The 24,486-nt window shown below is 44.4% G+C and overlaps 1 protein-coding gene across 3 annotated transcripts in view; it reads left to right on the plus strand.

Moving 5' to 3' along the window:
• Positions 1-5,014, plus strand: part of ATP7B (ATPase copper transporting beta) — an 84,806-nt gene extending 79,792 nt beyond the window's left edge. For all 3 annotated transcript variants that reach the window (XM_039540523.1, XM_039540533.1, XM_039540513.1), the window contains 4 exons: positions 947-1,150; positions 1,254-1,371; positions 3,328-3,430; positions 4,566-5,014. In XM_039540523.1, coding sequence (XP_039396457.1) covers positions 947-1,150; positions 1,254-1,371; positions 3,328-3,430; positions 4,566-4,830 — 690 coding nt within the window. In that variant the 3' untranslated portion in view covers positions 4,831-5,014. The remainder of the gene's footprint in view (positions 1-946; positions 1,151-1,253; positions 1,372-3,327; positions 3,431-4,565) is intronic.
• The last annotated feature ends 19,472 nt before the right edge of the window (positions 5,015-24,486 follow it).

Below are 24,486 nucleotides of genomic sequence, written 5' to 3' on the forward strand. Positions count from 1 at the left end.
GTATAGCTACATCATCGCTCTACTTAGCCACTCTTCTACCCTGTCTGTGTTTTCTCTCCCTCTGGTGCTCCCATCTTTCCCTCTGTTTTACTCTCCTTCTTTCTTACTATTGCTCCTACTGTTACCTTCAATTACTCATTTAAGTAATCCACCAAATAGCAAAACTGGACAATAGTGTGGTACGTAATCACCTTGTCTGTTACAGTAACGTCAGCTTTCTTTTGCTCATGCACAACACTTGTAATTCTCCTTGTATAATGATGTTTTCCTGAGACCTTCGAATAATGAAGGTTTCACTCTATTTACTAATATAGACGCCTGTTGTCTATGACTCCTATGTTACGTGTGAAGTGAAAGGCTCGTAATCCTCCATCTATCTATATCACTCTGTTGTCTCTGGTCTTATACTTACATTATAAGCTCTTTGTGGCAGGGACTGTTTGTACAGCACCTGGCACAATGGGGTCCTGGCCTCTGACTGGGACTCCTAGGTGCTACAGTAACCTACCTAATACATAATAATGGGGGACGGGGGATGCCAAAGGACATCAATACTTACCTGGTTAGAAAATGACTGAGTTAACCCTTAGAGCACTTCCCTGGTATGTTCTGCCAAGGAAGCCCTACAGTAGGACCTGCAGTACTAGGCAATGCCTGAGTCAAGGAGGAGCTTTGCTTGCTGGAGCCTGTAATCTCTGCAGCTGCCACTCTGGGGGTGACTGCATTCAGTCCCATTGTCTGAAAATTGTGTTGCCCTTCAGAGTCCACGCAATTTGATAGTGTAGCCGTCAGTGGAGTTCAAGCATGGGGGACTCCACTGTTCCTTGCAAGTTTGACCCAGAATAATCATCACTTTTTAATCTTTCTTTTCCATGGTTAAGGTATATCAGAAGGCTCACCTATACCTTCTACTCTACTGGGTTTTTTCTCCTTTTTCTTCTTGTAGGTTGGCATCAAAAAGGTCTTTGCTGAGGTTCTGCCCTCTCACAAAGTCGCAAAGGTTCAGGAACTCCAGAATGAAGGGAAGAAGGTTGCCATGGTTGGAGATGGAGTCAACGATTCCCCGGCATTGGCTGGAGCGGACGTTGGCATTGCTATTGGAACAGGCACGGATGTTGCCATTGAAGCTGCGGATGTCGTTCTTATTCGAGTGAGCTCAGTTGGTCAACGTAATCTTTTTCCTTGGGTCAGTTCTGAGAAATGTGCATGGGTGGGGCTGTGAAGAACTGTCTCACTGTGCTTTTGTCTTGCAGAATGACTTACTGGATGTGGTGGCTAGTATTCATCTATCAAAGAGGACAGTAAGAAGAATACGAATAAATCTGGTCCTTGCCTTAATTTATAATCTGCTTGGGATACCTATAGCGGCAGGTAGGTGACTGCTGGCACTCAGCTTGTCAAAGAGCTTCTGAGTCGTGCTCTCAGATCTGACTCCAATTTGTTGGGAGAGGCAAGGTAGGCGAGATAATCTTTTACTAGACCAACTTCTGCTGGTGGAAGGGACAAGCTTTTGAACTTCATTGAGCTCTCCTTCAGGTGTGGGGAAGGTATACAGAATGTCACAGCCAAATACGAGATGGGACAGATTTTTGAGCATAAGGGGTTCACACAAGTGAGACCACTTAAAATGAAGTGGACAGTTAAGGATTAGCCAGTAGTAAGTTGTGTTACAAATTGTTGTAGTGAGCCATAAAGCCAGTGTCTCTGTTAAGTCCATAGCTTTTAGTGTGCTTTTTTTAAAGTGGTCTCCTACAGCACGAGTGAACCCAGCATGCTTAACAATCTGTCCTGACTTGTATTTAACATAGATGCTCTGGTTACCTTCCCCATGCCTGAAGGAAAGCTTTGTGAAGCTCAAAAGTTTGTCCCTTCCCTTGACAGAAGCTGGTCCAATAAAAGATATTACTTCACCCACCTTGTGTCTCTCATATCCTGGGACCAACATGGCTACAGCAACCCTGAATCCCATTGGTTGTGCAGCCTTGGGCAAATCACACAAACTCCACCAGTCAGAGTGAGATAATAATTACGGTCTGCCTCCCAGGGGTGTGTTAAAGATTACAGCTCCTGGAAAATATCAAAATCTGATGCTCTGCTATGGCACTGAAGGCTGTCTTTATACATGCGTACAAGAACCCTAATACTCACCGTGAGCCAACCTTTGAACCCATATTCAAGTACTGTATAAACACAATGAAATAAGCCCTGCCTCAGATGGCTTCCAGTGTAAGTCAAGTGACACGAAGGATGGCAGGAGAGGGCTGCCTATCTGCCTCCAGTCCAGCCATTTCTAACTGGCTGCCTTTCTTACAGATCTTGAGGGCATTGACTCAGGTGCTCAGGACTGGGCCCTACATTTTTATTTTTAGGCACTGTGTAAAGCACAATGAGACACACAGCTAATCAGACCACTGAAAAGGTCACTTCTTTCTTTTTCAGATCTCAAAAATCCTCCTGTCCTCTCTGCTAACCCTCTTCTTCATACACTTGTCATCATCTTGCCTTAATTACTGTAACTTTCTCCTTTCTAGCTTCCCTGCCTCACAAAGTCCCCTTAGGTCTGTCCAGAGTGCTGTTGCTAAGGTAAACATCCTCTCCCACTGCTATGACTATATCCCCTTCTTGAGTTCCTCCACCAGATTCCTGTCACCCCATTTCTGACTCAAATGTCTCATTTGCAAAGCCCTAAATAATCTTGCCTCCTATCCTTGTTTTCTCTTTCCCCTATTTTATAGTCCTCTCAGCTTACTGCTTCCTCTGTCTCCTTCCCTCTCCCCCCACCCACACTCCCGAATTGCCTACTTTCTATCACAATACTTGGAACACTCTTCCTGTTGTCCTCCATCAAGCACACTTTCCTTCTCCAAATCCCTCCTAAAAACCTACCTCTTTGAGCAGTCCTCTCTTCTATCCTCAATCCTCCCTCATCCCCCCCTTACAGGCTTTTCTCATTTGTTTGCTTTGCTTTATTGCGATAGTAGCAGAGAGAGACAAATAACACGTTGTACCTTTGGCCACAGTCCTGCAGTTGGATCCATGCAGGAACAGACCCTGGCATCTGCACAAAGCACTTCTCATGGGCACAAGAGGGTCTACCCATCTGGATCCAACTCCAGGACTGAGAGCCTGTGTTTGAAAAGCCCCATGTAAATTTATGTTGATAAATCCTTGTTTATAGAAGTTCCCACGAGTCATGCTGTGGGACTATCTGTCCATTTAACTGTTGGACTTCCCCATTTTAAAATTAAAGCGACAGAATATTCTATATTTTAAGAGACTAAATTTCATAGTAATGTGAGTGTGATTTGATATATTCTCCGTTGGTAGGAGTGTTCATGCCTATTGGAATTGTGCTGCAGCCCTGGATGGGATCAGCTGCAATGGCAGCTTCTTCAGTATCTGTGGTGCTATCTTCCCTGCAACTGAAATGGTAAGTTTTTGCACAAAGCACTGAGCAACTCTAGACTATTGGTTTTGGAGCTCAAATTAGAGACATGTCTATGGGCTGCCATAAACTTAAAATTACCAAAGGATCCTTTAGCTGAGGGCTATTTTATCTAATCCTTAGTCCCTTCCCTCCCAAAAAGAGCCATCTCATTATAAGGAGAATGCTTGATAAATTCCTACCGCAATTATTATTCTTTCAGTAAGGGCTAAAACTTCGACAAGGCACAACACCTGTGCCGCTGTATTTGAGATCCACTTAAATAGTAACTGAGTTGATGATCAGTGGGGGTTTTTGGTGAATACCAAATGAACTCATGATGGCAAATCATTCAAACAGCTGTTCCATTAAAATTCATCATTAACGGATGCTTTTTAAAAATGAGTTACCAATGGATTTATACTAGTATTTCTGTTTCTTTAGTCAGCTATAAATTAGCCAGAGAGAAATGGGGGGGGGGGGAAGGGAAAGCAACAGAAAAATACATTTATTTTATTTGGTGGTTGATAGTTAGGGCTCCATGTTTGTCATGGAGGTCACAGATTCCATTACTTCCTGTGACCTCCATGACTTCTGCAGCAGCCAGTGTGGCTGGGCCCACGGCCACCCAAGCAGCTGGCCCCGGTATTGTAAAATAAATAAGATTTTCAAAATGCTTAAGAAGCTTCATTTAAAATTAAATTAAAATGTTGCTCTTATGCCACAAGCCCGCTGCTGGTCTGGGGTTCTGTTCACCTAGGGAAGCTGCCCACACACTGTCTATAGCAGCTGTGGGGACCCTGGCTTGGAGCTCCTAGAGCCCCCATCTGTGGTGGCTCAGAGCTGCAGGGTTACCCTGCTGCTCGGAGCTCTGGGGGACCCCGCCGCCCACACTGCTGGGTTCCCCACTGACCTTGGGATCTGTGGGGAGACCCTGCAGCTCCCAGCCGCTGCAGGCTGAAGTCACAGAGGTCTCTGGAAGTCACGGATTCCATGACTTCCGCGACCTCCATGACACAGTCATAGCCTTAATGATGATTAATCAGAAAAGCCTGACATTTTCTGACACTGTTGTCAGTTCTCTGCACAGGCTCTTAAAGTTGTTGGGTGATCCTAAACTTTCCTATTCCACTTTTCCTAGCTACAAGAAGCCAGGAACTGAAAGGTATGAAGCAAAAGCTCAAGGCCACATGAAGCCACTGACTCCTTCCCAAATCAGTGTTCACATTGGGATGGACGACAGGAGACGGGATTCACCCAGGCTAACTGCCTGGGATCAGATCAGTCAAGTGTCTCTCTCTTCTCTGACTTCAAACAAGCTGCCGGGACATGGCAGTTTTAGAGAGGAAGAAGGTGGCAAGTGGTCACTGCTCACTAATGACAGAGATGAAGAACAGTACATTTAAATGCAGCATCCTATCGCTGAACATGAAGTCATTGAGATTCTTCACCATTGGCAGTGATGACCAAGAGACCCACATAAGTATAAATGGAGCCCTGATGTTCCAATTTGCCAAGCAGCTCAGAAATTCAGCGTTAGATTGTGTGAATTATGATTTGTCAGTTCACAAATAATTTCCAGGCATTGAAAAAGCTACAATGAATTATGCCCTTTACTTGCACAGTGTGAAGTTGGAGTCCACAAAACCTAACATGATCCCTATGTTGTAGATCAATTACTGAGTTTCAAAATCACAGGCTGTCCAGACTTAGTGACTCTCTTGTGCTTCTTTATGGAACTTCTGTGAAAAGATTTTAAATTAAATCTGCCAAATTCATTTTCTAGGTCAAAGTGAAAACCAATACACCGGACATGAAATAGCTCTATATTTAAGGATCATATTTTTATATAGAATCAAATCTAGTTATCTCAACATGGGAAAATTTTATATTTAGGGCTCAGACAACATGGGTGTGTTTGATTAGCACAAAAATATATTAATTGTATATTTTGCTGTGCATAAAACTTGTAAAATTCTGTTTCAAAGATGATCATGTATCTTATAGCATCACTAACTTTATTTTATGAAACGTCTCAATTTGCCAAACTTGCTTGCTGCGTCCAACTACTCCTCGTAGGTTTTCCAGTTTTCTCCTGTGTGTTCTTCAGAGCCCTTTCTTCCCAGTAGAGTTCCACCTTTAGACATCTGTTATGTCTTCAGATTTTCCCGTATGGGATGAGATCCTGCAAGGTGCTGGGGACCCTGCAATTCCTGTTGAAAGCCACAACTTTCGAGCTCCTTTCAGTGTTTTACTGGTTCGGGATAGCTCACCATTTTGTAGAATTTTTTGACGCTCCTGATAACTGCAGCATTCAGCTGTTTCTTTGATGTTCAGAGTGGTGTAAATGTGCCAGTGTAAGCCATCCTGGTGGCTCAGTTATTGGTACGTTCATGCTAATACATTGAGATTCTTTCCGACTTGGAGCACTTGTTCTTGGGCCTGATGGGAGCTAGAATGTTAGAAGTAACATACTCAGTCTCTGTGTTGGTGGATTAGCTAACAGTGCTCTTCATGGAAGTTATGGGGACACCTCAAAAGCTAAGATTCAGCAGAGAGGTGGGGTTTGGGAGGCTTTTCTGTGCAAATGGCAGGTGAGAAAGAAGTAGCGGGTTAAAGCCCATCTATAATTCCACTCAAAATCCCTCTTGATATCTTGTGTTAGAGCTGGGTGGTTAAAGGAAAGTCCATGCCTGAATACTCACCCTATCCTCTCTAAAAATTACTGCATTATTACAGATCATGTCAGGCTAAAAGGGACTCTTACTTCATCTCTGAGTTTTATCTTGGACCATAAACACTACAGCCAATGCTTAAAAACTGCCACTAGGAGGCAGCAATAATTATATTGGTGTAACAGAGAACAGAGCGTGACCAAGTGTTCATGGGATTCCAGAGTAGTTGGAGGGGGTGGGAAGAAAGGGTTTGAGATTACAGTACTGTTTTAAATAACACCAGATAACACAGCTTGTTTGTCGTTTAAAATAAAAGTGTAAACTGATTAAAAATGGAAATAATAGTGCATGGCCACCAGGCTCTTATTTATTCTCGTATGAATCATTTTAGCAATGCTAGCTGTTTGTCATTTAATCCTGTCCTGGTTTACAACCTGTGAAGACCTTGGAATTTATGTAAATGGGGCTTTAACATTTTTGTAGTGTTTTATCTCCCTGCTTGGACTAGTGTAATGACAAATCAAGGTGGAAGAGAAAAGCCTTCTCTCACGCTGCTAAGGTGTGAGCTTAATCACAGCAACTTTGTCTCCAAATTCACCCTCCAATACTTGTCTCTTAGGGTACGTCTTCACTATCGGCCGGATCGGCGGGTAGCAATCGATTTCTCGGGGATCGATATATCGCGTCTCATCTAGATGCGATATATCGATCCCCGAACGCGCTCCTGTCGACTCCGGAACTCCACCAACGCGAACGGCGGTAGCGGAGTCGACATGGGGAGCTGCGGACGTCGATCCCGCGCCGTGAGGACGGTAAGTAATTCGATCTAAGGTACTTCGACTTCAGCTACGCTATTCACGTAGCTGAAGTTGCGTATCTTAGATCGATTTCCCCCCCCCCCCCCCCCAGTGTAGACCTGCCCTTAGTCAGGGCATTTGGAGTCAGGTGCTTCAGTGGGCTGAGTGGGTGAAATCCTGGCCTCATTGAAGTAAAAAGCTCTGAAGTCGGGGGTGGGGTCGGCAGGATTTTACCTTGGCAAAAGACCCCAAATCATTGCCCTGGGTAGTGGTGAAAGCCCGGGTTTGGTTTGGTTTGGTTTGAAGTCTGCTTGTTTCCCTACAAAGGGCCAAATCACGCTTCCACTAAAGTAAATGTCCACACTCCAGCCAATTCTGAGGGAAAGAGTGTTGTGTCCATAACACTGGAAATTTGTTCCAGTCGTAATGTTCTATCCTTTGTGTATCCTTTTAAATAATTCCCTTCTATTTAGGTTCCTGTAAATGACTCATTCATCTCTGTTGACTAATCACAACATTTGCTAGGATGTAATTACACTGATTTTTTTCACAGTTCCATTTCAAAACTATAAAAACTTTTTAGATAATTTAAAAGTATTTATACAACTGTAAAAATACCCAGTAAAAGATGCAATAGCTGGCTGGTCTTGGTCCCAGTGAGAGGTTTTCTATTGTTCGGACTAATTTAAAATGTTTCGTATCAGTCTGGGTTTCTTTTCACATTTTTCTGTTTCTCTTGGGTAAATGAAACAAAATTTGAAATTAAACAGAAGCTATTGGACCGCAGAATCTGCACATCTGATGTGCCATGAGTAGCCCAGGTTAATAGGATGTGGCTTTCAAAAGCAGTCACCTTTGGCCTAACTTTGCTTCTGCTGAAATCCTATCCCTAAGGCACAGATAATGCCAGGCAGATGTGCTTTGCTTCTTTTCTTTTTTTAAAATCAAATTGCAAGTGCACTAGTTTAAAGATATATCTTCTACCATCAACAAAACTCCTATGGATCAAGACTGGCTCAATATATTGAGCCATTCTTAATACATCTGTTACTATGTCATAAAAGTTTACTTGAAAACGATACTGGCATAGACAGTTACAATGTAACAGGGATTGGAAACTGGTTAGAGGACTGTAAATTGGTGATGATACCAAATTGAGAGAACGCACCAATCATTTCTTTATTAATGAGCTGGAAGAAGGGATAAATACCCTAATTAAATTTGCATTATGTCCTAAACTGAGAACTATTTCAAACCTCACTGAGAAATAATATAATGGAGCCTAGAATAGTTAGACACAGTCAGGAAATATTGAGGCTCTGGTCCTGAAACTTGTTCCATGTGAGTGGATCCTGTGTTCTCATTGAGCCCCCATTGACCTCAGTGGGGCTGTATGAGGATGCATGGGACTAGATGCAAGATTGTCCTTAGAATTTAGGAAGTTACTTGAATTGTGAGATTTTTGAGTAAAGAGAGTCTGTTTTTGTACAGCACCTAGCACAATGGGATCCTGGTCTATGACTGGGTCTACCAGGCACTACCTCAATACCCCCATTATTACTTGAGGGGGGGGCAAGATTCATCTTGGGGGAAAAATACAAAGTACGATATCTGAGGAACAATAACCTAGGCCCAGATATTCAATGTGAGGTTGGTGTTAAGTTCTTACTTAGATTTTTCCTGCTGCGGGGATACCTTGTATTGGGAGTACTTGGGCAAAGCTGGGAGGCAACATGCCATAATGGGCAGAGCACTAGAATGGGACTCAGGTGACTTGGTTTCCATTCCCAGCTCAGCCCCTTGCCTGCTGGGTGACCTTGGGAAAAGTCCCTTCATCTCCCTGCGCCTCAGTTTTCCAATCTGCAAAATGGGGATAATGGTGCTGACCTCCTTTGTAAAGCACTTGGCGCTCTACTGATGAAAAGTGCTATATCAGAGCTAGGTATTGTGTGTTTTTAATTTTTAAAAATTGCATGTTTTAAGGGCCACCAGAGGCCCTTTTGTTATAGTGTAAAAAATAAAATTAAAAAATTAAAATACATGTTTCTTGTGAGCTTTTACACAACTATTTCCTCATACATGATTGTTCCATTTATGTATACAATATTTTTGGCACATTGAAAATTGCTGTAAGAATGGGTGGAATAATTTCTATATTCCCCATCCCTCCTTTTCAGCCAAATTAGGCAGAGATTCAGTTTGTATTGTACCCAACCTAGCTTCACCTTCTTTATGACTAAGTATTCTTGCCAGGAACATACTTCCTTTGATGTATTTGTGTAAAGAAAACAATGAGTAGGTGGTAAAATGATACAATGGAATAGAAGACTGTTACATCAGCTAATCCTGAAATGCCAGATTTAATTTCCTCTTCTAAAAAGTTAACAGCAAGAGACTTATTCCTCATTGGGAAATCATTTGAGAGCGACAATGAAAACAGGAAGTTGTGAGGGGCAAATATCCTGATCTTACATGTGGACGGAGGTGAAAGTAAGCTGGTACCTGCCAGTATGGAGGACTGGTAAGAAAAGGAGACTGATTGAGGGAGGGAGAGAGAAGCCTGCTCCCTGCATAAGAATAGTTTAAACTCAGCTGTTCCCTGATGGTTCAGCCCCCAGGGCTAGGTTTCTGGCCTCCTTGTTAATTTCACTCACTGTAGCTGGGGGGAGGGGGTCGAAGGGAGGGTGTGTTTGACCATGGCAGGGGCAGTCCCTGTCTGCCCTGGGGGATGAGGGGATCCTCTCCTACTAATATACACAACAAATACAAGCATTTGGCTGCACAGCTTAAATCCTGAGCTAATAAAAGCAGGTGGAAGGGGAAAACACTGTCACATTGGTTTCTCCTCTCCTCCCTCCCCCTCCTCCAGCCAGGCTGCAGACAAGGCTCTGAATTCCTCCCCATTCCCCCAGCAGGGGTTTTCCTCTAGGCTCTAGCTTGCAGTAGACTGGCTGAGATGCCTGCTATTGCTGCCTGCAAAAGAACAGTTTAAACTCAGCTGTTCCCTGTGCAGTTCAGTGCCCAGAGTTAGGAGCCGTTTCTGGCATCCTTGTTAATTTCACTCCCAGTTGTTGTTGGGTTTGTGTGACCATGGCAGGGCCAGTTCTTTTCTGCCCCCAGGATGAGGGGATCTCCTAAACACAATCAAAATCAGGAACCATTTCCAAGTTCAAATCTATCCCATTCCCTCCCCAGCAGAGGATCATGGTTGTGATGTCCAAACTGCTTGCAGATCCTCTTTGAAATGTTACTGTTTAAAAAAAAAACAACACAAAAAACATAGAGAACGTGGTGGAAAGATGTGTCATGATGATTAGGGTTTATTTTGGGCAAAGCAATTTTGCTAAAGCAACTAAAGATTTACAGGGAAAGCAAATAGCCCCCATAGACAAAACCACAAAGGGATTGGAGGGGAAAACTTAATATTCAGCGAAATTATTGTGCCTCCTTTGAAAGAAATAGTAGTTTTCATTCCAATCCACCCTCTTTCATAATTGATTTAAACACCTGAAATGTCCTTAGGACAGCGGCTGCAATCTCAGATCTTTTTGTTTTGTCCTGCCTGCAGAGTGCAGAGGCTGAAATTGATAAAACTTTATTTAAATATCTTGTATATTTCACGAAGGCTATTCCAGTTGTCCTTCATTCACCCCTGACTTTCCCTTCCTCTCCTCCTCCCCCCGGCTCCCTCCCTGGCTGGCTGGCTGTGGTTTTTGCCTTGGTTACTTACTCCTTGGCAGACCCAGCCCAGCGGCACCTGCTGGCTCTCTGTAGGCAGCAGCCCACAGGGGCCGGTTGCTGGGGTCGCTGCTGGTCGGTGGCAGGCTGCAGCTGCATTGTTTGTGACACATTCATACACATACACATACATACAGTATGTATGCGTATGTATGAATGTGTGTGTCACAAACAATGCAGCTGCAGCTTGTCGCCGATTGCCCCGACCCCAGCAACCGGTCCCTACTATTGTATTTTAGTAGTATTGGAGATCCCCTCATCCAGGGGGCAGAAAAGAACTGCCCCTGCCATGGTCACACACAGCTTCCCCCGCCCCCCAACAACTGGGAGTGAAATTAACAAAGATGCCAGAAACCTCTCTTAACCCTGGGGGCTGAACCATCAGGGAACAACTGAGTTTAAACCGTTCTTATGCAGGAGGCAGTTTCCCTGCTGCAAGCTAGAGGGAAGCCTCTGCAGCAGCTGCTGAGTGCCAGGCAGGGAGAAAGCACAGAGCCTAGCATCGGCAGCCTGGCTGGAGGAGGAGGAGGAGGGAAGACAGAGAGAAAAATGTGACAGTGAGTTTTCACTTTTTCAGGCTTGTTCCAATAGTAAAGTTTTATTACAGATAGTACTGGTAGTAGTAATAGTAGCTTTATTTTCTCTATCTATGTCATGCAATGGGAGGGATCCATGAAGTATGTAGGAGAGGTGGGTGGGTTGCTTGCGATTGGACCATATGGGTAGGAAATGTAAATTACTTTCACCCCTGCCCAAACCCCAGGGCTCCCAGCTGCCTCTGCAGCTGGTAGCTCCGGGGTTAATTTAAAGGGCCTGGCTCCTAGCTTCAGCCGAATCCCTGAGCCCTTTAAATCCTGATTTAAAAGCCCCAGGATTTAAAGGCCCCACCTCTTCCGATAGAGGCCACGCCTCTTCCAGTTGAGGCCCCTCCCCCTCCGCAGGACTCTGGAGTACCAGTAAGTCCTTTAAGTTACTTTCACCCCTGCATGTGGATCAGTTAAGAACAAACACAATAGGGGAGACATTAATTTCTGTCTTTATCTCCTAGCTAGATAAAGCAGTGCAATTGGGGAGGCAGATGAAGCTAATACATAGATTCTCAGCAGTGCTGGGTTTACAATGGCTCCATAGAGCCAGCCCCTTGCTGAGAAGGGGCCCCGGCCTGCTCTGCTTGTACTGCACCCCGAGACTCCGCTGGCTCCCCCATCCCACCACTTGCTACTTTCAGCCTGCCTGCCCGGGGGCTGAGAGCTCCTCTCCGCTCTCTGGCCCCACCCCCTGCTCCTCTCAGCCCGCTGGCTGGATCCCGGTGCACCTCCAGCTCTGGGCAGTCATCTCTGCTTCCCACCACCTGTGGGGCCCCACTCCTCTCCCTGGAGCTGAGCCACTGGGGACTGGTGCAGAAGCCTGGCCAGTCTCAGCCAGGTGGGGTGCGGGGGTGGAGACAGTGCAGAGGGCTTGGCTGGGCCCCTCAGGCAAGTGCATATTGAGGGAGCCCGGCTGGTGCAGGCCCTGGCCTGGCTGATTGTGCCACTCCCGAGGGGCTGGAGCGATTCCCGGCCCTGGGACCAGCCCTGGCTGCACTGTCAGCTCAGCCGAGCAGACGCAGTCGCTTCCCAGCAAGGCCAGTGAGTGCAGCCTGGAGGCAGGGCTTGGGGGAGTGGGTCTGTGGGAAGTCTGGGGGGGGGAGGGGTGCTGGGCTGTGAAGGGGCGGGGAGGATCTGTGTGTGTTGGGGCACTAGGGAGTGGGGGTTCTGTGGGGGGTGCTGGGCAATTGTGGTGAGGCTGTGGGCAGGGCTGGTGGTGGTGTGCAGGGCACTATGCATTTGTGGGTTGGTCTGGGAGGGTTCTGGGCATAGTGGGTTGGGGGGGCTCTGGCCATAGGGAGTTGGGGGGGTGTTGGGTGGGGGTTGGGGGAGGATGTGTGGTATGGCATAGGCCCACCCCTGAGGGGAAGGGGCATGCTGGCAGCACAGGACCAGGGAGGCCAGTGTGTGTCTGGCAACTGCTGGTTTGTAAATAGTGCCCACACATTGGGCAGAGCAGGGCAGCCCTGCCATGCCATGCCCCATTGCCTCTGGCTGGCCCCTCGCTCCAAGGACAGACCTCCCCATGCCATGCTCCATTGCCTCCATGGGGGCCCACAAGTATGCATGGCACCGGGCCCAAAAAGGTTAATCCAGCCCTGATTCTCAGTGCAAGCAACCACCCCAGCTGTGCCTTTAGTTTCTTTCCCAATTTGTATATATACAGGAGGATAACTGGGGAAGTCTTCCTTGGTGATGCAGATAAAGGAAAAAAGATTAAACATCAGAAATAAGCCATTTTTCCTTCCTGGAATTCATCATCCCTGGCATAGATGAGGAGTAAATCTGCTGAGAGAATATGTGAGCTATCTTATGCCACCACTCAGGTCCATCATTTTCTAGATGGTGATTTGAGGGGGGAAGCCTGATATATACTGTGTTACCCAGAATAACCACCAGATGTCAGTACAGGTATAAACACAAACTACCAGGGACTGGTTGTTTAATTCTTCTTTAATTTTCGAAGCATCTGAAACCCTAAAACATTTTAATGATGAGTAGTGAAGAAATAGAAGTGCAGAGGGCAGTTTGTGTCAAATAATAAAGAGGGTCTAAAGTGAGAGGCTGACTTGCTACTATAACCTTGGAACAGATTTCAAATTCTCTGTTTGCCTTCAGCTATGAATTACTTGTTTGGCATATTTGACAGCCAAATGTCTCCTGAGCTCCACATATGCTGCTTATTGAAATTGTCATTATATTTTCTTGACAACAGCCCTGATTCTCAGTGCAAGCAACCACCCCAGCTGTGCCTTTAGTTTCTTTCCCAATTTGTATATATACAGGAGGATAACTGGGGAAGTCTTCCTTGGTGATGCAGATAAAGGAAAAAAGATTAAACATCAGAAATAAGCCATTTTTCCTTCCTGGAATTCATCATCCCTGGCATAGATGAGGAGTAAATCTGCTGAGAGAATATGTGAGCTATCTTATGCCACCACTCAGGTCCATCATTTTCTAGATGGTGATTTGAGGGGGGAAGCCTGATATATACTGTGTTACCCAGAATAACCACCAGATGTCAGTACAGGTATAAACACAAACTACCAGGGACTGGTTGTTTAATTCTTCTTTAATTTTCGAAGCATCTGAAACCCTAAAACATTTTAATGATGAGTAGTGAAGAAATAGAAGTGCAGAGGGCAGTTTGTGTCAAATAATAAAGAGGGTCTAAAGTGAGAGGCTGACTTGCTACTATAACCTTGGAACAGATTTCAAATTCTCTGTTTGCCTTCAGCTATGAATTACTTGTTTGGCATATTTGACAGCCAAATGTCTCCTGAGCTCCACATATGCTGCTTATTGAAATTGTCATTATATTTTCTTGACAGCTGAAATTTTAAGAAGAAAAGCACAAGAGTAGGAAGATTTTAAATTTGTAGTGGTGAATAACATTGTACACGTAACACTTCTCAGCTTGCATGATAGTTTTAAACTAACTTTTTAATGAAACCTAATTTTCTTCTTTTGGCAGGGTTATTGGCCTAGTGGATGGGGGGAAGCTGTAGTCCTGATGTGTTTTGATTTCAGTACGGCTTTTGCCAGAATCCCACATTACATTCTTATAAGCTGTGAGCGGGGTCCTCCTGGGGAGCCAGCTGTGGTCACTCAATTAGGGTGAACTGCAAAGAATGAGGCAGCCAAACCCCCAAAAGCTGGTGGATATTCCAATACTTAGATTCACCAGGCCAGCATAAACCAGTTTCTTTATTACCTTACTGGTTACTCAGAAGTCCAAACAACAAGAGTGATCCAGCCTCAGGCCTCCATCCAGGTACCCACGTTGAATATGATGAAAATTTCTGTAAATCTTATTTCATCATATAAAAGAAAAGATTCTACAAATCCCAAAGGATCGGACACATTACCTCCCAGGTTAATGAATGTTTCAGGTCTCACCCAAATACATGGTACAGCCCATTCTTATTAACTAAACTAAAATTTATTAAAAAAACAAGAGAGAGAGAGTATGGTGAAACGATCAATATACATACAGACATGAGTTCAATTCATTTAAGTGCAGATTCAGAGCAGAGAAGGTGAGCTTTGTAGTTGCAATGCGTTCTTTCAGAAATAGTTCATAGTTTATAGTCCAAATATCACATTCAGGGCGTACCAGCATAACTGGGACCTCAATCTTGCGACTCAAACTTCCCCTGAAGAAGCCTAAGCAGATCTGAGATGACAGAATCAGGACCCAAGGATCCTTTATACAATTTCATGTCTTTTAACTAGTTGGTGGGGAACAAAAGGTAATGGGATGACTTTGAAGGAGGTCCATCACCCATACTTAGCTATACGAATTAACATATGGCCCTTTGCTTTTTCCTCCACCATTCACAGTACATTTCAAAGAGAGTTGAATACCGAGATATTCTATGTTTATAATTCATTTAAATGCTAGGATCTTCTTTTGACCTCTGAATTATGAGAATACAGCATAGACAGGGACTGTTGATTACATTGTGGACCCTCCTCATACATATGTAAATACACAAAGAGACAAACATTATCTCCCCACCTGTCTTTTGAGGGTTATTTATTTTGCAGGCTGCTTTATCCTATCTAGCCATGTGTCACAGAAGCAAAGTAGGGAAGGGTGGCCCAGATGAAGTTCCTGTCAGGTAGGTGCAAAGACCATACTAAAAGAGTGGTAATTGGTCATTCACTGTCCAACGGGGAGAGTGTATATCATGGGATCCCAAAGGAGTCTACCCTAGGTTTGGTACTAGTCAGTATTTTCACTAATGACTTGGATAATGGAGTGGAGAGTATGTTCATAACATTTTCGGATGACATCAAGCTGGGAGGTGTCGCTAGCACTTTGGAGGACAAGATTAGAATTCAAAACATCCTTGACAAATTGGAGAATTGGCCTGAAATCAACAAGATGAAAGTCAATAAAGGAGTGCAAAGCACTACACTTAAAAAGGAAAAATAAAATGCCCAACTACAAATAGGGCATAAATGACTAGGCAGCAGGACTGCTGGAAAGGATGTGGGGGTTATAGTGGATCACGGACTGAATATGAGTCAGGAATGTCACACATTTCCAAATAAGACTAATATTCTGGTGTTTATTAACAGGAGTGTTGTATGTAAGACACAAGAGGTCAGTGTCCTGCTCTACTCGGCCCTGATGAGGCCTCTGCTGGAGAACTGTGTCCAATTCTGGGCATCACAATTTAAGAAAGATGTGGACAAATTGGGAAAGATTCCAGAGGAGAGCAGCAAAAATGATAAAAGATTTAGAAAACCTGAGCAATGAGGAAAGGTTAAAAAAACTGGGCATGCTTAGACTCGAGAAAAGAGGACTGACTGGAGACCTGATAAGTCTTCAGCTATGTTAAGGGCTGTTATAGAGATGACTGTGAATATCAGTTGTTATCCATGTCCACTAAAGATAGGACAATAAGTAATTGATTTAATCTACAGCAGGGGATATTAGAAAAAACTTTCCAACTGTAAGGGTAGCTAAGCACTGGAATAAGCTTCCAAGGGAAGTTGTGGAATCCCCGTCCTGGGAGGTTTTCAATAACAAGTTAAGCAAGCACCTGTCAGGGATGGTCTAGGTTTACTTGGTCCTGCCTCAGCATGGGAGGCGGGGCTAGATGACCTTTTGAGCTTCCCTCCAGCCCTACATATCCAGGATTCTCAAATTATCTTAGAATCTTTGTTACCAAAAGCAGCCCAATTTGGGGATGCCTCCATTTTGGGGCACTCAACTTGAAACTCTTAGAGATACTCCTCTGAACTAGAGCCTATTCAGGAAGCACTCAAGCAAATACTCAAGGACTTGCTTAAGTCCTGTTGAAGACAATGGGACTTGAGCATATGTATAAAGCTAAGGCTTAAATGCTCCTCTGACGCAGGGGCTCAGATGTCTCAGGTTGGTCATGCAGAATTGATGAACACATATTTGATAACGTGGGCCTGAAGAGCTTCAGAGGAGCACCCCCAAATTAGGATGATTTTCTTATTTAGTCAGAAATCTTTTATTTAAAACTAACTCAACAGTTGACCATAGAAGTTTGCCCTGATAAGTATTGAAATAGGGTGACGTTGAGGCAGTCTGGGATTGTGTGACCCTCCCAGAGCAGGAATTGCCGCTGTCAAAAGCAGTGTTGTGGCCCAGTGCTGTAAAATACTGGAGTACTTTCTTATTTAAATAAACTTTATCTGACCATCTGCCACATTCTGCTAATTGCCCCATGACTTTGCCAACATACCTCAACTGTAATCTGCTAGGACCACCTCTGTGGATAAGGAAGAGGGTAATTCAGTCAGTCTGCACGCTCTTACCATCCTGACACATATTCTAATGACAGGGCTTGTGTGCGTCCAGGAGCGCCTCCAAACAATAATGGCACTAAATGGGGATGCAGAAATCTGTCAGGTGGGTTCTATTTAGCCTGACCTAACAAGAGTCTCTTAACTGAAGGACAGAGCTCTCTGTCTCTTTCCCCCGCCACCCAATCCCCACACATACACCTCAGGAAGTGGCTAAGGCAAACGCAGGTTCTTTGCATGAATTATGGCAAGATCATGCCACTTGGGGCAGGGTTCTTCTGTCTCCCTTTTGAATGTGCTGTGGCTCTGCTCCCAAACTGATCTCCCTGGGATGTATAGGATACCAGCTGTTCTGGCCTTTGGGCATTGCCATCTGCCAGAGGTGGATTATGGTTTTGTGGGGTCCTGGGCCAGATCAAGTGGGGGCCCCTTCCACTGACAGTCCCCCCCCCCCACTCCTTCTCACCTGCTACTCCTGGTGGGGAGTGGGGTCGGAGCGTGGGGCCACCCATTTTTCTGGGGTCCCCCCAATTGGCAGAGACCTCTGGGGATGGGCCCGGTTGGCCCAGTGGCTAATCCGCCACCATCCTCTGCTCCCTGGAAGCTCCACTTCAGTGGAGTCATGATATCTGGGCCTTCCCCGGCCAAAGCAGCTGCCAGGATCCCCTTAAAGGGGCTTGCCAGTGTGGAGGGGCACTACATAGGATTCTATTACTTTTCTCTAGTAAACTCATGGAACCAGTTTGGGGAGGACCAAGTGATGTGTGTGCCCCCAGCCCTGGCCTGCCTCATCCTCACCCATTCCCCTCACATGGAAACCAGTTCTAACGAGAATCCTCCTGTGGAGGCCCAAGAGGAGGGTGTGACCCAGGACACCTTGGTACCAACTGACAGGGGGTGCACTGAGATTTACAGGGATCTCCTCGGTCAGATATCTGCATAATAGTTCACTGGAGGGTGGGCAAGAGAGGTCTCTGCCAAGAGCCAGTAGCCCACTGGTCATAATTGCAAAATATATGTACAGATAATGTTTAGGGAGTTATATATCTATACTAAAAATTATGTTCTTAAGGTCTTGGAGATAAGGTAGGTCACAGGTGGTGATGTACCTCGGAGATGTTCTTTTCAGCCAGGAGGTAACGGACACTGATCTCCTTGCCAGACACATCGTGCATTGTTTATTGTATGCCTATCTGCACACTGAGCCAGGTGCAAATTGAGTGATTGTGAAATCTATAAGAGAGAAAATCTACGTGAAGAAACAGCATGCGGGGTGTGGGGGTCCTGTTTATGAAAAAAGACAAAAGATCGATCTGGTGTATTTTGGAGCCTAAAGAGAGCCACTGAATCCTTCACCAACAAGGCAAAACTGACAGCGCACAAGTCTCATGAAAGAGCCTGAAAAGTGAAAAGGACTAGAAGGATCTTGGATGAGCAATACTGTGAGACATGAGAGTATCTTGTTAATTTAAGTCTAGGCTCTAGAATGCATGTAATGATTTTATTTTATATGTAAACATTTGTTTCCAATACTTCCACTCACTATTACTTGAATCTCTGTGCTTCAGTAACTGAACTTATACTTGATATCACTATAAACAAATCAAAGTGCTGTGAATTAAGCAGAGCGGTGAGCTGAGATGGAACTGGTACTGCTTCATGTACTGCTTCTTTGGAAGTAGTGAATCAGTGAATACTGTGAGTCTCCAGTGGACCAAGGGTTGGACACTCCAGGTTGACATTCAGAAGGGTTGGGGGTTGGAGTGTGCCTGTCACTAACCTGTAGAGTGACAGTGAGGCCTGGGAGGCCTACAGGGGAGTGCTTGCATTGCCCATGGCTGGTGGGGTTGAGGAACTGAACAATAGCAGGCCCAGATGAGGCTTCCTCACACTAAGGGCGGGTGGTAGTGAGGTGTCCCCCAACCCTGAGTTCCCCCGGGAAGCGTCACAGAAGGCCCCTCTGAGCAAGGCAAGGATGATGGTGAATGGAGGGCTCCTCTCTGCATGGATCTTGGGGTTGCAATCTGAGCCTCAGGGCCTACACTAGTCAATATGTTTGGTCTCCATTTTGGGGCACCCAACGTGAGACCTCTTGGGTCTGCTTTTCAGAGGTGCTAAGCATCCCCCGCTCTCATTGACTTCAGGTAGAATTGAGACTTCAGAGCCTCTAAAAAATCTGGCCCAAACTGTCTATGTGGGCACATGTGATAAATGAAGGGGGAGGGGGTAGCTCCCTTTTATGGACACCCAGCCAGCCAGTAGCTATAAGATCCCTTTTAGTGGCTGTTCTCTAATTGCTCTACCTGTAAAGGGTTAAAAAGGTCTCACTGCTATGCATAGGTAAAAGGAAATGAGTGGATACCTGGCCAAAAGAGCCAATGAGAAGGCTAGAACTTTTTAAAATTGAAAAGACTCCTCTTTTGTCTGTCTGTGGTTGTTCTACCAGCTATAGAGGGGCCAGGGCGGCACCTATGCTGTAAGAAGCTTGGGCCAGGTATGAAAAATCCTCACTATCATACCTAGAAACTACTCATTTGAAACCCCAGATATTTAAGTAGATCAGGAAATGTCTAGGAAGACGTGATTAGGTTTATCTCTTTTTATTTCTTTGTGGCTTGTGGATTCCTCTGTGCTAACCCCAGGTGCTTTTGTTTTGCTTGTAGCCTTTAAGCTGGACCTCAAGAAAACTATTATTGGTACTCAATCCTTCTAGTTGCTCTTTTTAAAATCTAGCAATAGCCTGAGTTCCCAGATGTATTTTCTTTCTTTTTTTTAATTAATAAAATTTACCTTTTTTAAGAATAGAATTGGATTTTTGTGTCTTAAGAGATTTGTACACATGTTGTTTAATTAGCTGGTGACAGCTAATTTTTTTTCTTTCTCAGCTCTTCCCCGGAGGGTGGGCGAAAGGGCTTGAGGATGGAATTCCCAAGTGCGCCTTCCTGAGCTCTCAAATGAGTTCTGCACTTGGGTAGTGGCAGCATCTACCAATCCAAGGTCAGGGACAAGCTGTAACCTTGGGAGTTTAATACCAGCCTGGAGTGACCAATATTAATTTTTAGAATCCTTGCGGGATTCTCGAAGTGCCAGAGTGGGGAATCAGCCTTGACAGCACATAAAAGTTAAGGCATCTATAAATCAGGCTGAAGTTTTGGAAAATTTTGCCCACATAAGAACTTATAACTATAGAGGACTGTTATCCTTGACACAAAGGCCCATGACAATTCTGTCCCTCTCTACTTAGGCGCTCATTCAACAAAGCTCTTAAGTATATGCTTAAATCCCGTTGAAAACAGTGGGGCATAGGCACATGCTTAGGTGTTTTGCTGAATCAGGGCCTCTGTCACTCTTGTGTCTTATCACAATGCCCCCTCCACTCCACAAATAATGCCTTGGCTGGCTGACTGACCTCATCTCCCACAACCAGCTTTGCACATTTTTTTTCCCTTGGCATCTCTTTTGTATGGAACATGCTCCATGGACTAATCCATAAACCACCACCTTCTCCTCCTTCAAATCCCCAGTGTTGTCAACTCTTGCACATTTATCATGAGTCACACAACATTTGGTGTCTTTCTTAAAACCCCAGCTCCTGAAGTCAGGTGACCACATAAAAAAATGTCACCTTTAAAAACTAAAAAAAACAAAAAACTTCTCAGTCCTTGGGGTTGTGGAGAAAAAGTTTATAAATTGTAAAGGGTCATAAACCAGAAGGAAAATATATATATACCGCTACCTCGATATAACGCAACCCGATATAACATGAATTTGGAAATAACACGGTAAAACAGCACTCGGCGGGGAAGGGCTGCGCACTCCGGTGGATCAAAGCAAGTTCGATATAACGCAGTTTCACCTATAATGTAGTAAGATTTTTTGGCTCCTGAGGACAGCGTTATATCGAGGTAGAGGTGTACATATTATTTCTATAAAATCTGGTGATTTTTTTTAAAGCCAAGCTTGCTTGTTTTTTGGATGCCTGGCTCATTGTTTTTGAACACTTGTAGTTGTCAAGATCTAATTCTGCTGTGTCACCTCCCAGACATAAGCCAACCAATGAAGGCTAGTTTGAAAGGTGGTATTGGGTGTGATCCTGTATAGGAGAGAAGGTGACCGTCTGCACTAATATAGTCACCATTGTTACAAAATTGTAATTAATCTTGTACAAAGTGTGCCTAGTGAGGTATCACTGGAAAAGTTGTATTCTGCTAAGTATTATTATTAATGTTATGCTTATGTCATGGAGGTCACGGAAGTCATGGAATCCGTGGCTTCCAGAGACCTCCGTGACATTTTCTGCTTCAGCCCTGGGGGGCATGAGATGGGAGCTGGCAGCCAACGGGGGATGCAGCAGGGTTCCAGTGACAGGCAACAGCCTCACTTGAGGTGGGAGGGGAGCTGCGAAGGGTGTCCTGTTTAGTTTTTGGGACATATGGTCACCCTGTAGCTCCCAGCTGCCATGGGCAGGGGGTGCCCCTCATGCAGCTCCCAGCCTCCACGGTGGCGGAGGAAACCATGGACCCACAGTAGCCTTGGTTGCTGGATCCCCATACTCCCCATTTTGTCAGAGTTATTTTTTTTTTAAAGTTACAGACAGGTCACGGCTTCCATGATTTTTTGTTTATTGCCCATGACTTTTACTAAAAATAATCCTGACAAAATCTTAGCCTTAATTTTCCAGTTTAAATGTGTGTATCGTTATTGCATGTGAAGTTATGAAACTTTGCTATGTGTTTGAAGGTCAAACATCCACCCACAGGTTAGATCGTCAGGAACAACAAAGAAACGATAAACAAGGGCAAAGACACCTCAGAGGGCCGGTAGCAGATGGGTGCAAACAAAGATCTGCAATTCTGATAAAGAGCTGTTGGAAAAGCATGTACCCAATGGCGATGCTTAACCTTATGCAGGTTTAGCATAAACCAGTACTTTTCCAGCTACATGGATCAAGATATAAAAGGAGAGGCCAAAGGCCCCTGCCCATCTCTTTCCTCCCTGATCTCTGGGCTGGTGAAGGGCATTTTGAACAAAAGGACTAAGGTCCCCAAACTTTGGGCAATCCAGGGAGACTTATGACAACTAGCAGATTTAACATTCCTGCTATTGCTTTGGACTTTATGCTCTGATCTAACTGTAATGTATTTTATCTGCTTTAACAATTTAATAATTCTCACTTCTTTTTCTTAATTAATAACCTTTTAGTTTAGTTTACTAAAGGATTGGCTGCCAGCGTGATTTTGGTGAAATCTGAAATGTACCTTGACCTGGGGTAAGTGAGTGGTCATTTGGGACTAAGAGAACCTAATGTGTGGTGTTTTTTGGTTATAGTAACCTTATATCACAGAAGTCCAGTTTTGGCGGTAATATAGTCTGGAGTGTCTAAGGTGACTGTCTGTGGCTCTATAGTAAACTAGTATAGTGATCCAAGCGTACACTTTGGCTGCTGGTTAGATGAAATCTAATTATAGAATATACCTCCAGTTTGGGTGCGTCTGCCCAGTTTTCTGACAGTCTGACCTGACATTGGCGCTCACAGTTGGAAGCCACTCTGGGCAGTGTGAAACTGGGAGCTTATATTTGTACATTTACAAAGCAAACAAAACCCAATTCTCATAAATGATCGGTAGCCATCAGGTTGGGCACTGTTGTCCTCTACCGTATCTGCAATGAATTTTCTGACAATTCTGTGGGATAAGAAATTTCAGCCAGAACATACCACAGTTTATTGTGCTTAACCAGCTTCATGTATCTTCCTCTCTGGCTGTATTCAATATATTCCTCCAACAATGCATTAAAATATCTACACAGGTTTTTAGCAAAAGTCAGCTGACAGCTAATGGTAGTAATATTTATTTTTTACTTCCTCTCAGGAGACATTTTCAACACTTCTCACTGGGAAGGAGTAAACTGAATGATCTGTGGCCATTTTTTTTTCACCCTTACAGAAAGCTATGAACATTCCTTCACAGAGAGGATGCAAATTGTTAAGCATTCATAATTTTCCCTCCTTTAGGATGAGCATTATTTATCACTTTCCAAAGTGCTCAATGGTCCAATGAGCTTCACCACAGACAGTAGATTAGTTAAAACATATGCTGGCCATTGCAAATGTATTCTTATTTATTAGACACAGAGGCCCAGATCCATGGACATTAGGCGTCTAAATACCTTTGACAATCTGGGTCAGAAAGCCCAACACTTGCTCATTTGAATAATTAACAACTGTGCTCTTGGTCATCACCGGATTGATCCTAGAACCCCTAGAGCTGAAAACATGACCCTGCACATCCTGAGTTAAATGTCCCAGCTTAAGAAGGTAATTAAGCATGTGCTTAACTTTAAGCACATTGGTTCAGATTCAGAAATCACTTAAGCTCAACTTGAAGTCAATGGAAATACTCACATGCTTAGTAACATGGGGGGCACATGCTTAAGTATCTTGTTGAAATGCGGGGTCTACAACTTCAAGCACCTGCTTACAGGTTCACACATGCTAAAGTGCTTTGCGGAATCAGGACTGTGAGAAGTCTCATGGATGTCCATGAAGCTACTCAGTCAGTGCTTAAAGTTACACACATGCTAAGTACCTCATCTAAATCCCCTAGCTGGAAACTGTTGCAGACTTGTATCTTCTTTGGATCAGGCCCAGGGGTGGGACACATAATACATACTGCTCAAGGGGTTACATTATGACTGAGTAAGGGGTTGCAGGATCTGGCCCATACTGCCTGACCAAACAAATCTTTACCCAGTGGAGCTCCTAATGCGAACAAGAATTATTCAAGAGCCAGATCCAAAGTCCACTGCAGTCTTGCCATTGATTTCAATGGGCTTTGGATCAGGCTTCTAGTGAGGTCGAGGTTGCAGGATCAGGCCCTACATTTTGAAGGTGAGTCACTTTTACAAGAAACTGGAACAGTCCTTTCAAAGGGTTAATGTTATTTTAAGATACCTCTGCAATGCAGCTGCAAATCTGAATGACTGGGTGGGGGAAGGGAATGTGATGAAGGGGCGACCTGCTCGCCAGGAAAGAGCTCATTAAATATATACTGTCACTGTCATTTCGGGTGGTATAGACTCCGCTTGGCGCTCTGCTTGGCACTCTATAGACTCTCCAGCAGCTCTTGCTCTTAGCTGATGGATTGCTTTCCTGCCTGCTTCTCTCTTTCTCTTGCTTTTCTCTTTTTTTTCTTTTCCTCCTTCAATTCTTCCTTCTCTTCTTTCAGCATGTCCTCTTTGCTCTTTCAGCATTTTTTCTTTGCTTTGAAGATTTTTTGATCTTGAATTTTTCTCAAGTCCAGTCATGGTCACACAGTTCACAGAAGGTCACTGTACACACAGAACACTGTACACACAACAATGGCAACATTATACACGGGCAGCATTGTATTCATTTACACTGACTCACTTTCACTTGCAAGTTCTTTCTCAACCATTCTTTTTATCAAAGAAAATTGAGTGAGGAGTGGGAAGTG

The sequence above is a fragment of the Mauremys reevesii genome, linkage group 1 (assembly GCF_016161935.1).
Source record: "Mauremys reevesii isolate NIE-2019 linkage group 1, ASM1616193v1, whole genome shotgun sequence".
Lineage (NCBI taxonomy): Eukaryota > Metazoa > Chordata > Testudines > Geoemydidae > Mauremys > Mauremys reevesii.